This window comes from Xenopus laevis, chromosome 3S, assembly GCF_017654675.1.
Source record: "Xenopus laevis strain J_2021 chromosome 3S, Xenopus_laevis_v10.1, whole genome shotgun sequence".
Taxonomy (NCBI): domain Eukaryota; kingdom Metazoa; phylum Chordata; class Amphibia; order Anura; family Pipidae; genus Xenopus; species Xenopus laevis.
Window position 1 is genome coordinate 103,189,738 of NC_054376.1, and position 15,580 is coordinate 103,205,317.

At 41.1% G+C, this 15,580-nt stretch overlaps 1 protein-coding gene across 2 annotated transcripts in view; it reads right to left on the reverse strand.

Moving 5' to 3' along the window:
* Window positions 1-446: 446 nt before the first annotated feature.
* dpysl3.S (dihydropyrimidinase like 3 S homeolog) overlaps window positions 447-15,580 on the reverse strand; it is a 93,483-nt gene continuing 78,349 nt past the window's right edge. The window contains 9 exon segments of one of the 2 annotated variants that reach the window (NM_001086642.1): window positions 447-882; window positions 885-897; window positions 899-955; window positions 2,183-2,345; window positions 2,966-3,145; window positions 5,328-5,498; window positions 6,382-6,523; window positions 10,435-10,591; window positions 12,113-12,233. In NM_001086642.1, the coding sequence (NP_001080111.1) occupies window positions 864-882; window positions 885-897; window positions 899-955; window positions 2,183-2,345; window positions 2,966-3,145; window positions 5,328-5,498; window positions 6,382-6,523; window positions 10,435-10,591; window positions 12,113-12,233 (1,023 nt within the window). In that variant the 3' untranslated portion in view covers window positions 447-863. 2 annotated transcript variants of the gene reach the window in all.

Consider the following 15,580-nt stretch of genomic DNA (forward strand, 5'->3'; position numbering starts at 1 on the left):
GCACTAGATTATTATCAAGTTATTTTTAGAGCACCAACTAGGGTTGTGGCCTGTCCGGTTTTGACCCGGACAGCCCGGTACTTTGAAAACCAGGCAGGATTCCCTTGATTGACACGGTGATCGTCCAATCGCCGGGTCAAAGCCCCACTCCCTCATGTCACGGACATTCCCGTCTATGTCACAGCCCCGCCCCTGATGTCACGGCCCGCCCCCTGCCTGGTCTCCGTTTTAAAAAGGTGGCAACCCTAGCGCCAACATATTGTGCAGCACTGTAGATAAAGGAACTTTTGTGTTCATGTGGCTTCAAAACTCAATAATGACGTCTAATAGCCATATAATGTCAAGTAGGGAGCACAGTAACCCTACAAACCAGACAAAAGCCTGATATTTTGTGTACTACGCACACCTAATGGTTGTTCTGTTATAAAAACGCACACACACGAGACTTTTGGGGACCTTGATTTTATTGCAATTCTTGTACAAAAACAGAAGAGCTTTTTTTTTTGACAGAGCATCCATTATTTTTCACAACTAATGAAGTCACCCACCAGAAATGTGTGTTTCGATGCCTCACTTTAAAGAAAAAAAGAATGTAATGGGAAAATGTAACCATATCAGATGCCCTCTGGGAATTGAACTGCATGCACGAGTTGAAAATGAAGGCTATGCAATTACGGAAGAAAATTAAGCAACACTTTTAAAGCTAGGTAGCAAAAAGCATCTGTAAAACATAAGGCCTGAGGGTTAATAAAAGTCAAATCAAGTTCATTCTGAAGAATTAATCTGTTAGCCTTTTCTTAAATACCAAATGTACCATTTTGGGGTTTTTTTTCCGGGTTGTTCACAATTTTGGACTTGTGTGTTTAACTGAGAGATGTTATATTGGAGCGTCCCCCAGGGGGAGCCACAATCCTTCTGCTGGCAGAACGAACGCCACTTTCATCTCCCTGGTTTCCTGTGAGTAAAAAAAGATTCAATGTGTTAACCTTAAAGTGATACTGTCATGCGAAAACATGGTTTTTTTTTTGTTGCATCAGTTAACAGTGTTGCTCCAGCAGAATTCTGCACTGAAATCCATTGCTCAGAAGAGAAAACAAAATTGTTTTTATATTTAATTTTGAAATCTGACATGGGACTAGACATATTGTCAGGTTCCCAACTGCCCCCAGTCACGTGACTTATGCTCTGATAACCTTCAGTCACTCTTTGCTGCTGTAATGCAAGCTAGAGTGATATAACCCACCCAACCCCCAGCAGCCTGACCACAGAACAATGGGAAGGTAACAATTTACCAGCCCCTGACACAAGATAACAGCTGCCTGGTAGACATAAGGGTAAGGACACACAGGCAGATTCAGGGAGATTAGTCGCCCCGGCGACTAATCGCCTCTTCTTCGGGGGCGACAATCTCCCTGAACTGCCTTCCCCTACCTTCCCGTCGGCTATAATGAAAAATCACCAGCAGGATGGCACTCGCGGCGCTTCGTTTTCCAGATGCGCCCGAATTTGCCTCACAAGAAAACTTTGGACGACTTACATTCTAGCCGACGGGAAGGGATTGCGGGGAGATTAGTCGCCCGAAGAAGAGGCAATATGTCGCTGGGCGATTAATCTCCCCCAAATAGCATTGTGGGCCTCTATGCTTCTGATGAAGTGACCTTGTCGTCACGAAACGCATCACGCAATCTTCCCCTGCCCGCGAATTTTAAAATTGTTCAATAAAGATGGATTCATTTTAAATACTTCGGTTCGCACTTTGATATTACTTGGTGGAGTCCGCTACCTTCACTTTTTGGATCATTGTGTGCCTCTACCCTTATAGCAAAATCCAGGTCCCACTGAGACACATTCAGTTACATTGAGTAGAAGTAACAACAGCCTGCCAGAAAGCAGTTCCATCCTAAAGTGCTGGCTCTTTTTTTTTTTTTAAAGGGGAGGGGGATGCAAATATGTTAGATAACCCCAAGGGATTCTAATCTCTAATTTCCCATCACTGACAGTTATTTAGAGTATACCTGTGAGGCAGGAGGTGTGTGCTATACAACAGTATACAATGCCAATGCTTTTTTAAAAGAGGAGAAGTACAAGCCAGGGGTAAGCAATAAGTCATTGTGTGACTGTTTGGTTACACCTGGACAAAACTGGTGGGTTAAGAAAATAGGGTTAGACAAGATAATATTACCAGCTAGGCTAAAAGCAGAGTGGTGCAGGTTCCGGACTGGTGGAGTCTGCTTGGTTGGAGAACCTTTTGTAGAGCCTGCAGGAGTTCCAGCCTTGGGAGTGGATGCCAAGTCATACACGGGTCCATCGTACATGCCCCTGGGCACCCCGTGCAACTCTGCCATCTGTTATGAAAGTAGATATGAGGAAAGTACTAGAAGGAACCCAAACACAGATCTGTGGAAGTGCTGTGTGTGACATTAATGTAATGTAATGCCTGTGGCTAGATTTATGGCACTGCCAACAATAGGTAGTTGATTCTATTTTTTACTGATGAGGTGTATGGCTTTCCCTTTCAGTCTTAGTATAATGGCCTAAATGGCATTTTGTCCCATAAAATCAGAATCACAGGTAGGTGATAAAATACCACACAATACCTTTGCAATAAATAGTAAATAATTTATTGCCAATACAGCAGTGAGCCCCTAAAAACCACCTACAAGTGAATGGTGAGCTATGTGACCATGCCCATACTTAAATATGCTTCATAAATCCCCTCATGTCTCCACCCACACTACCCTGGATTGACTTATTTCTTTAGGACTCTGTATATTAGCAGGTTCATGTTCCTAAGCAAGCAGCATGATAAGAAAACCCTTGTGTTTAACCTGTATCTGTTAGCGTCAACAGACTGCTTCCAGCATGCAAAAATAATGTCTGACAAATACTACATCTGAATGTGGTTAAACTCGCACAAAAGATCATGGAAATAAATATCATCACATGGACACAACCATATGCTCACCTTGGTCCTGGCCTTGATGCGTTTGTACACATAATCTGGGAAGGGACTGCAAGGGATAAAGCGTCCTGTTCCCTGAGTCACATGAAGAGTCCCATCCTCCATCATGATCTTCCCCTGGCAAATCACCACAAGAGGGGCCCCACGAAGTTCCATTCCTTCAAAGATGTTGTATTCTGCAGCCTGAGAGAGCAGAGAGCAGGTTTAAATATGCAGAACGACATTACCAACATCACAATGAAATGTGGCCACAAATCTACACTAAACAAACGTAATATCATTAAGATCATGGAAAATCAATATATTCATACTCATGTGCCATAATAACAGGAACTATTACTGTATATATAGTAAATATCAGCCATGCTAACTTACTTTTAAAAAAAAATCACGTAGGTGAGTCGTAACATATTTTGTCCTAGACACAAGGGGACTCAAAAATCAAAAAAGTTCCAAGGTGCAAAAAATGGTGTAAAACATCTATGTTTTTTGTACTTTGCCCCAATGAAATTAGTTGGTTTCTCCACATAGAATGACCTACTAAGGATTGAGCCACACTCTGTATGAAGCCCTGTCTGCTTTCAGCAGTGCTGTATCAGTTGGGATGGGAGGCTGGGGGCACAGCGCCAATTATTGAAAGCCTCACAATAATACACAGGAAGGAAGTGGTTCAAAGAAAAGTAAAAAAGCTATTTATTAGGGCATGGAAACATAATGCATTTCATACCTGTTGCAGCACTTAGTCATAGACAGTCTATAAATGATTGCATTCCTGCATATTATTGTAAGGTTTTCACTAACTAACTGGTGGTAATATGTTATACCAGGGGTACCAACCTCTGTTACCTGTGAGCCACATTCAAGTATAAAAAGAGTTGGGGAGCAACACAATCATGAAAAAAGCCCCCTGGTGATGCCAAATAAGGGCTGTGATTGGCTATTTGGTAGCCCCTATTTGGACTGGCAGGCTACAGGAGACTCTGTTTGGCAGGACACCTGGGTTTTATACAACCAAAACTTGCCTCCAAGCCTGGAATTCAAAAATAAGCACCTGCTTTGAGGCCTCTGAAAGCAACATCCAAGGGGTTGAAGAGCAACATGTTGCTCACAAGCCACTGGTTGGGGATCACTGGGTTATACCCATAGAATGGGGCTTATAGTGATATGCCTCCTTATATTTCATTAATTTAACAATTGGTTCCTATTTATTATATTCTTTATTCCTGGAGCATTAACGGAACCAAAGAACGTTTTTATTTTTTGGTACATGGACATCCCTTGGAACTAACTTGTCTATCATTCAGAAAAAGCAAGGAGGGAAGTGCTAGAAAGTCCTAACTGTCCACTAAACCGGAGCATGTGAAGGTATGAACAAGACCAATTCAACTATACTGTTAGGTTATATTAGAAAATAGTGGAAGCCCCAAAGAAGATCCATGGCCATATAAAGGTTGTCACAATGCCACATGCCTTAGAGGTCATGGAATTTCAAGGTGAATTCTATACGTAGGGGGTGCATAGACAATCACTAAATATGTTTTAAGCCAATCACTAAACACAGCTTATAAGAATATATTGACAGTTAATTCATGACTCTTATGTGTTATACCGTCTTCTTAGTACATTACTTCCTTAGGGGACAATAACTAGGCGATTTCCAGCTGTTGGGCCCTAACTTACAATAGTTCGAGAATAACGGAGTTGTTATATAACTAGTAACATTTTGTATGAGAGAGGTGCTGGCATAAAGGCCTGTCCTGTGTAACTCTGTACTTGCTGGCTCCTTACACTAGAAGTTCTCCAAGAGATGTTGTCATTCTGTTGGATCGCTGACATTTGGTTAATGAGAATAGTAGTTTTGTCTCTTGCTGGCTCAAGTTCTTCTCAGACATAGCTTATAAGGGCCACGTTTATTTCATGGCACTAATTATAGAACTACTGTAGTTAAAGGGACCTGGACACAAATATAGTTTCAGATGGTGTTTGATCATACAGTTGTATGAGTTGTACGAGATAACGTGCACCAGTCCTGTCCTATAAATATACCCAACCTGCCAAATCTTGACACACCTTCCCAGATGTCCTCACCATTTAGTTATTTCCCATGCTATGTGCACGTCTGGCTAGATCACCATTGAGGGGTTAGTCTTCATGAGGATACCAAGCTTCCACGAAGAACAGATCCCCAGTGTTAGAAAGCTCTTGCACCCCCAGAATGTAGAACAGCCCTATGCAAAATCATTTCTAGCCTGATACCTAACATATACAGTATACACAACATATTACTCTTTACCAGAGAAACTCAAAGCATTAGAATCCTGTAGACCACACCAATTAACCAATGTATCTTCCTGCTGATACTTACAGAGTGGTGGCTTTTAGCGGAGACAATTTTCACTGCATCGGGATCCCAGATGACCAGATCACTGTCTGATCCCACTGCTATTCTTCCTTTCCTAGGATAAAGGTTAAAGATCTTGGCAGCGTTGGTGCTGGTCACAGAAACAAACTGGTTTTCATCCATTTTGCCTGTAGCCTTTAGGAATAATGATAATCGTATTAATTAATCGGCATACAAGAAGGAACTACCACTGGATCATTTGTGCATTTAGGAGCCTACAGTGTACGAAGCATAAAAATATTGTGGGATACAGAAATGGTTATAATAACTAAGTCAAAATAAGTATTTGCATTTTTTACAGCTTTTTGGTGGGGCACTAAACTATGTGTATTCCTTCTAGCACCACTTTAATGGCTGTAAAACTAGAAGTGTTCTCAGTTATAATATAATTCATTTATTATATTTATTTAACACTGATCCAAGCAGAGAAATTTCAGATCTATATACGGAGGGAACCAAGCCTAGTCCGCCAAAGTTGCAGAAGGAAAAGCTCTCAAATGTTGTACAAGATAATGCAATGTGCAAGGCAACGTTGAATTACTTTATTCCTAGAGTTGTTGAAAGTACTGCCTGGTTGCTAGGGTAAGGGCACTAGCAATCAGATAACAGTTTCAATTAAAAGCTGGAGCGATGCAAAGAAAAAATAGCATATCTAAAAATAATAGGACCAACTGCAGTTTGTTTTAGAATATCAGTCTACACCAACTAAAAATTATGTTTAAAGTGAATGGCCTCTTTATAGACTGTGTCTACCTGTCCACCATTATTCTGCCCATGATAATACACTGTGCTTTGGGAAAAGTTTCTTTGCATTTATCAGATAATTCCGATCTTATAGAAGGCCCAGCTTGGGCCCCGTGAGCCCACAAAAGGCACTCTAATCAGAAGCACAGTATGGATGTACCTGTTGAATAGAATCATCTATACATTCAGCTTGTTTACAATATTGCATATAGCAGAGGAGCAGCTAACCTCCTGTGCATGTGCACTGCTTAAGAATATCAAATGGAGTACTAACCACTGACTTATCCCAGATTACAGACATTCTTTCTTCAATTCCGTTTGTTCCCTCAGGGATAAGAGTGAAGTTGTCCTTTCCGATGGCCTTTTGGGCAGTACTAAATGTTGCGTGTGCACTTCCAGTGACCTGAAGATCCCCACTGCAAAATGCAAATGGAAATTTCATTTTACTTAGCCTGCTTTAGAAATACCTCAGTTCATCAATATATTCCAGAAATTGTAATGAACAAATATAATGAGTAAGGGTAGGACTACATGGACGTTTTCAGCACAATCCGATGCGCTGCAACAAAATGCCAGTGTCAAATCGCATGCGAAATAAGGTAAGTGAATGCATTGTCGCATGGTGTCGCATCGTTGATCCGACGCAACTCGACTGTCAGATGCAGACGCTGCACACTGCGTCTGCATCCGACAGTCGTGTCACATCGGATCAACGGTGTGACTTCACTTCCATTACTTACCTTATTTCCGTAGCATGCGATTTGACGCCGGTGGGTTTTTTCAGCGCGTCGGATCGTGCCATAAACGTCCATGTAGTCCTACCCTAATTGCCACAAATTCTTTAAAACATTTATTCACATCATCCCAGTTAAGCTTTGGAGTAAAGCAAACGTTTTCAGTTAGCTCCATCCACTATCCATCAGGTTGGCACAGAGAGGGCTAAAAACTCCAGCCCAATTGTTTTAGACTTAAGGCTGGAACTACACGGTGCACGTCCTTCCGATCTGACGCGATGAGGAAGCGCAGGTGTCACGTCGGATGTGCCGAATCTAATGTAAGTAATTAGGGATGCACCGAATCCAGGATTCGGCCGAATCCTTCTGCCTGGTCGAACCGAATCTGAATTTGCATATGCAAATTAGGGGTGGGGAGAGAAATTACGTGGCTTTTTGTCACAAAACAAGGTAAAATAATGTTATTCCCTTCCCACCCCTAATTTGTATATGCAAATTAGGGTTCGGATTTGGTTCGGTATTCGGCCGAATCGAAAATAGTGGATTCAGGGCATCCCTATATACAAATGTCACATCTACAAACTGATTGCATCCGTCATGACACGACTGTCAGATGCAAACGCTGCACATTGCGTCTTCATCCGACAGGCGTGTTGTATGCAATCAGTTTGTAGATGCGACATTTGTATTACTTACATTAGATTCGGCGCATCCAACGTGACGCCTGCGCTTCCTCTCATTGCATCGGAAAGACGCACACCATGTAGTTGCAGCCTAACTCTACTAGATACTGTATATCATAATGCAGATGAATGAGAATCTTTATAGACATGTACATGTGTACTTTGAAAACAGGCAAATCTGCAAATGATTCATGTGCAACTGTCCCACATGACACAAGTATTATTAGCCTACATGGCACAATGAGGTCCTCTCCCAGCCAAAAGTGACTGCTAACTCCCTGAAACTGGAGCTTCGTGGCAAACAAAGGATCATTTCTCTAATGACTTGTGTTGTAGTAAACACTTTTGATTCCGCTGACATGCAGCAGTGATTTACAATCTATGGCTCTCCAGCTGTGGTTGAACTACAATTCCCAGAAGCCCCTGACAGGCTGCAGCTGTGGGGAGTCGTATTTCAGCTGGAGAAATGCAGGTTGCAGCATTAGCCAAAGAATAGCACTGCAGAACATTTACATAGAACAATACACACTTGTTGGTGAAAACCCCAGCAGTGAGGATATAACATCACTCAGGTTGATGGGAGAGGGGCACAGCTAACAATCTTACGACATGACAGACTATGTGTGTAGCCCAGTCCAATTCCTGCAGCTGGACTCCAAGCTAACGATAAAACATATCAGATGTCGGCTGACAAACAATAGATCACGCAGAGCTCCCACAGGACCAACCCGTCTGCCTGTTTTTCTTGCATTGAATGACATTATACAGTGATATCATTTACTCTAAAGCCAAAGAACGAAGTAATTGCATTTGACCCAAAACCACATGAATTGTGAACATAGTATGAGGGGAAACATGCTTTACATTGTACTTTAATACTCAGGGCAGGGCTGCAGATTTGCATACAAAGCAGGCACACAGGACTGGATAATAAGCGTTGGACTACACGGGCGTATTCGGTGCAATCCAATCAAGTCGGAAATAAGGTAAGATATACATATGTCGGATGAAGTTGCAGCGTTGATCTGACGCGGCACGACTGTCGGATACAGATGCAGCGCCTTCATCCGACAGTCGTGTCACATTGGATCAACGCTGCGACACCATCCGACAATGCTATTGCTTACCTTATTTCTGTTGCATCCAACTTGCCGCCTGCATTTTTGCGCAGCGCGTCAGATACGCCAGTGTAGTCCTACCCTAAGGCCTGCCTTACATATCGAGGCCCACAGGGGCTCATTTAAGCACAGCTGATAAATGGCTCCACTACAGTTGCCTACAGCAACCAATCAGGCATTATCTTTTATTCTCACAAGGAACACAAGAACCTCCAGTTTGGCCATTAGCAACCATTCAAATCTATAAGCAATGCCCGCTCCAACTCAAATACATTACTGGTAGGTTGGCAACTGTCTGGTTTTGATCCGGACAGCCCAGTTTTTTGAAGGGGTCAAAACTCCCTGCCCGGTTTTCCTAATTTGGGGATTCCCTATGATTGATGCGGCCACAAAAAGTACTGTGGTTTAGAAAACAACTAACTGCATTAGGGTAAGGCCACACGAGGAGATTCGGGGAGATTTTGTCGCCGGGCGACTAATCGCCTCGTCTTTTGAGCGACTATCTCCCTGAACTGCCTCTGCATTTTTCCCCATAGGCTACAATGCAAAATCGCCTGCGCTAATGCACACGCGGCGATGCGTTTTCTATAGTCGGCCGAAGTTGCCTCAGTGAGGCAATTTTGGGTGACTATTGAAAACACATTGCCGCGTGTGCATTAGCTTAGGCGACTTTTCATTGTAACCTATGGGGAAAAATGCAGAGGCAGTTCGGGGAGATAGTCGCTCAAAAGACGAGGCGATTAGTCGCCAGGCGACAAAATCTCCCCGAATCTCCTCCTGTGGACTAGCCCTTATACTAAAAGTTTATTTGAATGTGAACAAACCTTTTCATTCCATGAAACATAATCCTCCTAAACAATTGATATCTAAAACTGCTAATGCTAAAAAAAAAATACTCCTGTGTGTACTGGGCAGAGAACACCTATGGGATCTGCTTCCAACCTTCTTTGGAAGAAATAATTCTGCACGTGTTTAATCCTCAGTGGTTAGCCCTGTTTGCTTTATTTAACGGCTTTTAGTCTATCACAGCTACTAATGGATAGAGACCATGCACAATAAAATATGTTCCCTAATCTGTACCAGATGGAGAGAAACTGCCAACAGCAGAGATTAAAAAAATAGTCCCAGGCACTACGCATAGATAAAGCTTAACATGACTTCCAACATAACATAGAAAAGTATGTACAACATAACAATGTACGTACGGGATACGGGAAGAAGGGAAAAGTGTCACTGGTACTATGAATAGTAAAGGAAAGTTATGCACAATGCTGATTTCTTAGCAACAGACAGGGCTGTGTGATGGCTTGGCTTGCTGGGTGCACAGAACATTCTGCATACACATTTAAATACTGCTGCCATATTTGTGCAGCAGTAGTCCATTAGCATTAGAATTAGAATTATGAATAATAAACGGCTCTATCCCTGGTGCAGTATGAAGGCAGGTGATAAGCAGAGCAAATATGAAGATAAGCTTATCAATATTGCATTTGGATATGTACAGTATATGAATTCTATATGCACATGAAACATGTGGTGTATATACATGTGTAATTAGAACAAAAGGTCATGCTGTTAAGGGAGAATACTGTATGTAGTAAGAAAGGCAGCCTTTTGCCTTAGCCCAAGATCCAGCAGTCAGTTTTTATTGAAAGAAACCATTTAATTGGTTGCCAAAGTTGCTGGACTGTAGAAAATTTAGCCCAACATTTTACCTAATAGGATCCTAAGTTTTCTAACCAAGAAGAGAAGTAGTTGTTAAGGACTTTTGCAATAGTCATCACTCATTTACCTTGCCAGAAGGGAGTTGATGTAGTCAGGGGTCGTTGGATCTGGACTCAGAGGTGGTGATGTCACAAATGCAGCTGCTTTAGCCCAGTTCTTGCTCCAGTAGTGTGTTCCATCTGTGCCCAGACTGGCAGTGATTGGTTCACCAAAAACAACATAGCCTGAAAATGATGACATTTAAGTATCTATTATCATTTTGTGTACAGCTTTTAATTAATTTGGTCGAATTCTGATTACATCTGCAGCTATTATCTCATGTACTTCCACAAATCCAGTTTCCCCAGTGAGCTGCGTGTAAAACCACTTTTGATAGGTACTTGTGTCAAAATGCGCTCCTTGCACTTCTGTATAGTTGCACTCTGTGACAATCAGTCCTTACTGCCCTCCATTTTGAATTGAGCACTTAAGCTGGCCATAGACGCAAAGATCTGATCGTACGAATCGAGGATTCGTACGATTTTCGAACCGTGTGTGGAGAGTCCCGACATTTTTCGTCCGGCAGAGATCGGTCGCTTGGTCGATCGGACAGGTTAGAAAATTTCTGTTGGTTGCTGATAATATCTCTGCGTGTATTGCCGGTCGTACGATTTTCAGTGGGAGACTGTCACTAGCTTTGGTTGGACATAGATATCGTACGATTGCTGTCAGGGGCAGAACATTGCTGATCTGTTCTTTAACTAATCTGACTGGTAAGACTTTGATCTGAATGGTTAGTGTCGGGTCGGGAGATGGGAAAGTCCGATCGTACGATGATTCGTACGATCGGATCTTTGCATCTATGGCCAGCTTTAGGTGATGTAAGGAAACTGCAGAGCTACCATTAATTCTGGACCAGGTGGTAGCTCCAGAGCTCAGATTGATGGAGGGAGGGAGGGAGCTGAGGGTATCCTGGAGCTACTGTCTGGCCTGGAGGTAGTGGTAGCTTCTGAGTTCCCTCAGTGCCCTGCATCATTCAGTGCAGGTCAATTGCACCTAAGGAATATGGTGCACATTAACCCCTTGCAACCACAATGAAACTAGACATTCTGGGGAAAAAGTTGCATTGTTAGGGACACAAGCATGAGATTGCACTTAAGATTTGCACTTTGCTCACTGCACCTGCAGACATACATGCGCCCTCTTGAGCCATAGGTCTTAGCGTACCCTAATATCATTAAGTAAATAAATTTTTTATGTAGATGACCCACAAAACTTCCATATCTGCTCAAAGTATGTTCAGCGATCTTTATTCTGCAACTACAATGCAATAGAAAGCAAAGGGAATGATTGGTAACTGTCCAGTAATTTTTAACATGGTCAGGTGGCTTTCATAAATAGAGGTTTAGTTGTCTTCCTTTTTGATATTAACCTGACTTACAGTTGTTAATTAGAACAGCGGCTTTTACAGTGGTTGCCTAGGGCATATGATTTCAAGAAGACCCAAGGTCGAGCAGATCTAAGAATTGCTGAGGATACCTGAAACTCTTTCCATATGTCGTTATACATTTATGTTTATTTATTGCAATTTTTTGTCCTCCCGGTTTGTACTTTTATGTTATTGTAAAAAAAAAAACGTACAGTGTTGTGAATACAAATAGCGATATAAATAGTTATACATACATGCATATTCATCTTTTTGAGAAACAGTTATAGAAACACAACTGGTTATACAGTGAACAATGGGCTCTGTAGAAGTCATTCACCTTTTTTTCTGGCTTGGGAGATCAGATCTACAGAGCTTTTGCTCATCACTTTGGTGACATACAGTGGGCAGTTAGTTTGGCTTGCAATGGTGATGGCACGGAAAACAGCTTCTGCTTCCAGCTAGAAGAACAAAGAGACAAGCAACGATAGTGAAGCGCACAACACAGGACAGATATTAGGATACAATCCACAAGCAACATGTAAAACCAGTCAGCAGAGTTTTCATTGGCCAAGGGAGGACACAAAAACTCTTGTCAACTATGGAACATGCAGATCCAAAAAGAACAATGCAGAGCGTCAGACTTCATTCATTGTGCCACCAGGAGATTAGGATCTTTTTCATGCTGCCTGCTGGTGTCTACTGTGGATAATTGGAGCTGCCTCGAATATGGTAAACAAATTGCACATTGTGCTTGTGTTTCATACTTCACGAAAACTAAACTGTCCACAGTGGAAACCAACAGACATCAATAAAATGTGTATCTGCATCTCTTAATAGAAAAACTGTCAAATGCCTAAATTAGCACTAAACTAAACGTTTTAACATATATATATAAATAAATAGTTAGGGTGATAAAGTTTAAAAATCACACCATAGAAATGTTAGTCACCCAACACAAAGCTTGAAGTCCACATTTTTCTAGGTGTAATTTGACCTCATGTACAAGGAATAATGGTACGGATATTCTGTACCAGAATAAGGGCATCTAAAGGGGTTTTGATCATTATTACTTGTGGAACCAATCACCATAACAAGTATCATCCCCAATAATGCCCCAAATAATGCTGGTGCAGGTAGCAGCAATTAAAGTGTATAGTTTGCCATCATCCATTACACTCTAATGTACTGCTACTGTGCATCTGCATATATTGTCCCTCTATATTCTGTTTAAATGAGATATAAGTTTCCATTATATTGTTTATATTGAAAACAAATGCACTAAGCGTCAAATGATGTCAGTGAGTTAGTACAGCTGGATCCCTGTATATCATCTGAGCTGGTGTGTTTGGCTGTCTGTGAATGTGTTCTTCCACATTAGCTGCACCTGGTATGTAGAAGATCCATTCAAATATAAATACTATCATTTATGGATCTGTTTCCTTTCACTGCGTTGCACACTGGGTCCTTTTCTTCAGCCTCAATGCATCCTGTGCTTTTATGGTTTGTGCAGAGAACGGCAATGGTGGAAATCCTTCCTTCATTCCATCACAATCAGCCCAGAGTTTAAGCTTGGCTCATTTCACTTCTTGGCAGACACACACGGGTAAATGGTTTGATATGAGATAAGACTTGCTGTCAACTAAATAAACTGGTCCAAGCACCCTTTAAACTTTCTACAAATTAATATTAAACTATAATGGGCTCATTCAACATTCCCTGACAAGTCTTTTATCATTTAATAATGAGTCTAATATTAATGAATAGGTACATTACATTTCTGAACTACGGGTTATAGTTCAGCCCAACAGATGAAAAGCTATCAATAAATTAAGTATACTATAGTATTTGAAGGTAAAAAATATGTCCTTTTTAAGCCTGCTTAAGTTTTAATTATTTGCCAGGCCAAGTGCTCCTTGTATAACCCTAATTGGGCACAATTTGAGCTACAACCAAGCTAGAAGATTCAAGATAAAAATTTTACGATGAACAATTTAGACAATCTTCCAAGCCTAATACTAGGCAAGACCCTCAGGGCCCATAGGCACAGTTCTTGCAACTGCACAAGTGAAGCAGCAAAGCAATGTTGTCTATATAGTAACACAGAATGGGGCAAGGTGCAAAGTACACCTGTTTTTTGCACTTTGAATCTTGCCCCATGTATGTACATGACCTTTTCCCTAACTTACCCCTTCACTATAAAAATCATATATATATTCCTAGAGGTCTGTGAATTTTTGTTTCCCCATTTTCTTTTTTGATAAGCATTGATGGTCAACATATCACATAGTCCATAATCCTTAGGTAAAGACTCCAAGGAGATTTTAGTCATCTGACAAGGCTCTATCCTTATTGAAATTCATTATGCTGATAGATTTAACACAGAGTTTGAGCAGCAGGGGTTGAAAAAAGGTGTACAGAGTCCACAGTCCAGACAGCACTTCACTGCTGACATCCAGGTAGGTGCCCAATGCCTGAATGACTATTCACATAGCCACCTACAACTCATGCAGTTTACATTATGGCCCATACCCTGCAAATGCATATTTGGAGCTCAGTGTTCCCTTAGCAACAAGCAAGTAATTCTAGGAGCCACTGCATGCATGTTCTTATAGACCCAGCTTGACTACCTACAGGCTAGTAACGGCCACAACACGGCACAATAAAGTCATGTCTACAGCCTTCTAGCTGTGTTTACATGTCTACCTTAACAGGAAGAAGAAATGTCAAATAAAAACCACTAAACTGTAAAAATAATGTTAAACTAAATCTCTTGAGTGACAGAAAAGAGCACAGTTTAACCTAGTGCAGAAGTTCAAAATTACTACTACAAGATGTGGCCCTTCATTTGATTTTTATGGATTCCAGACTGATCCTGATCTCTACTAAATGAAATTAATAACATCTTAATATAACATCTAGCTGCATAAATGTGTATGTAAAATTGGCCCAATACATGGACGAAGCTGAACATCTCCGAATACCTCTTAACAATCACACTATTGGGTTTTGTTAACTCTTTGATTTTTATAACGGCAAGAATAGCACAAAATTTGCAACTTGTGTTCTTCCAGTTGTTTAAATGTACATCCCCAGCTAATTCAAGGCTCACATGAATAACTATATTCCCTAAAAATAGCAAGTACTGGAATTTCCTCTTTTGTTTTATTGTCTTCTCTGGTCTCTAATTATAAATATTTATATTTTTATAAGTATTTCATGATGTTATTACATCACTAGAACTAATTAGTCCAATAAGCTATGAACGGGGGAAACTGCTAGTCATCTGTGGGTATACAAAGGATGTGACCATGGATTAAATCACATATTCCACATCGTGTGTTCCGACCATATAAAAACAGTGTGATGGATGAGCAATTACTGTATACTATCAGTTTCACTGCAGAGAAATTACAAAACAACATGGCTCCCTGGAAGCGTTGGCTTCATTATGACCAGTTAATGACTATTATTAAGTGTGGTGTTAGGCTGATTAAAAAATTAACCTGTTTTTAGTAGGGATGACACCACCGCTCTCACTGAGCCACATTTACTGCTAGGATGAGTTTGAAGAGGTTTAAACAAGCCCCCCGTGGCCCAGTACCTTTAGGAGTTTAGAGAATAGACTAAAAGCAGAAATGGTAAATGAGACCAATAAAATGGCATCAATAATCGTTCACATAAATATTAGAATCTCACTATGGCAAGGTGAAACATCTTTCAGATGATTAGAGAGATTTGTGTTTGGTACACAAAACATTTTGGAGCATTTAATGTTTTAAATCCGTGCAGTATCTTACCCCTGGGT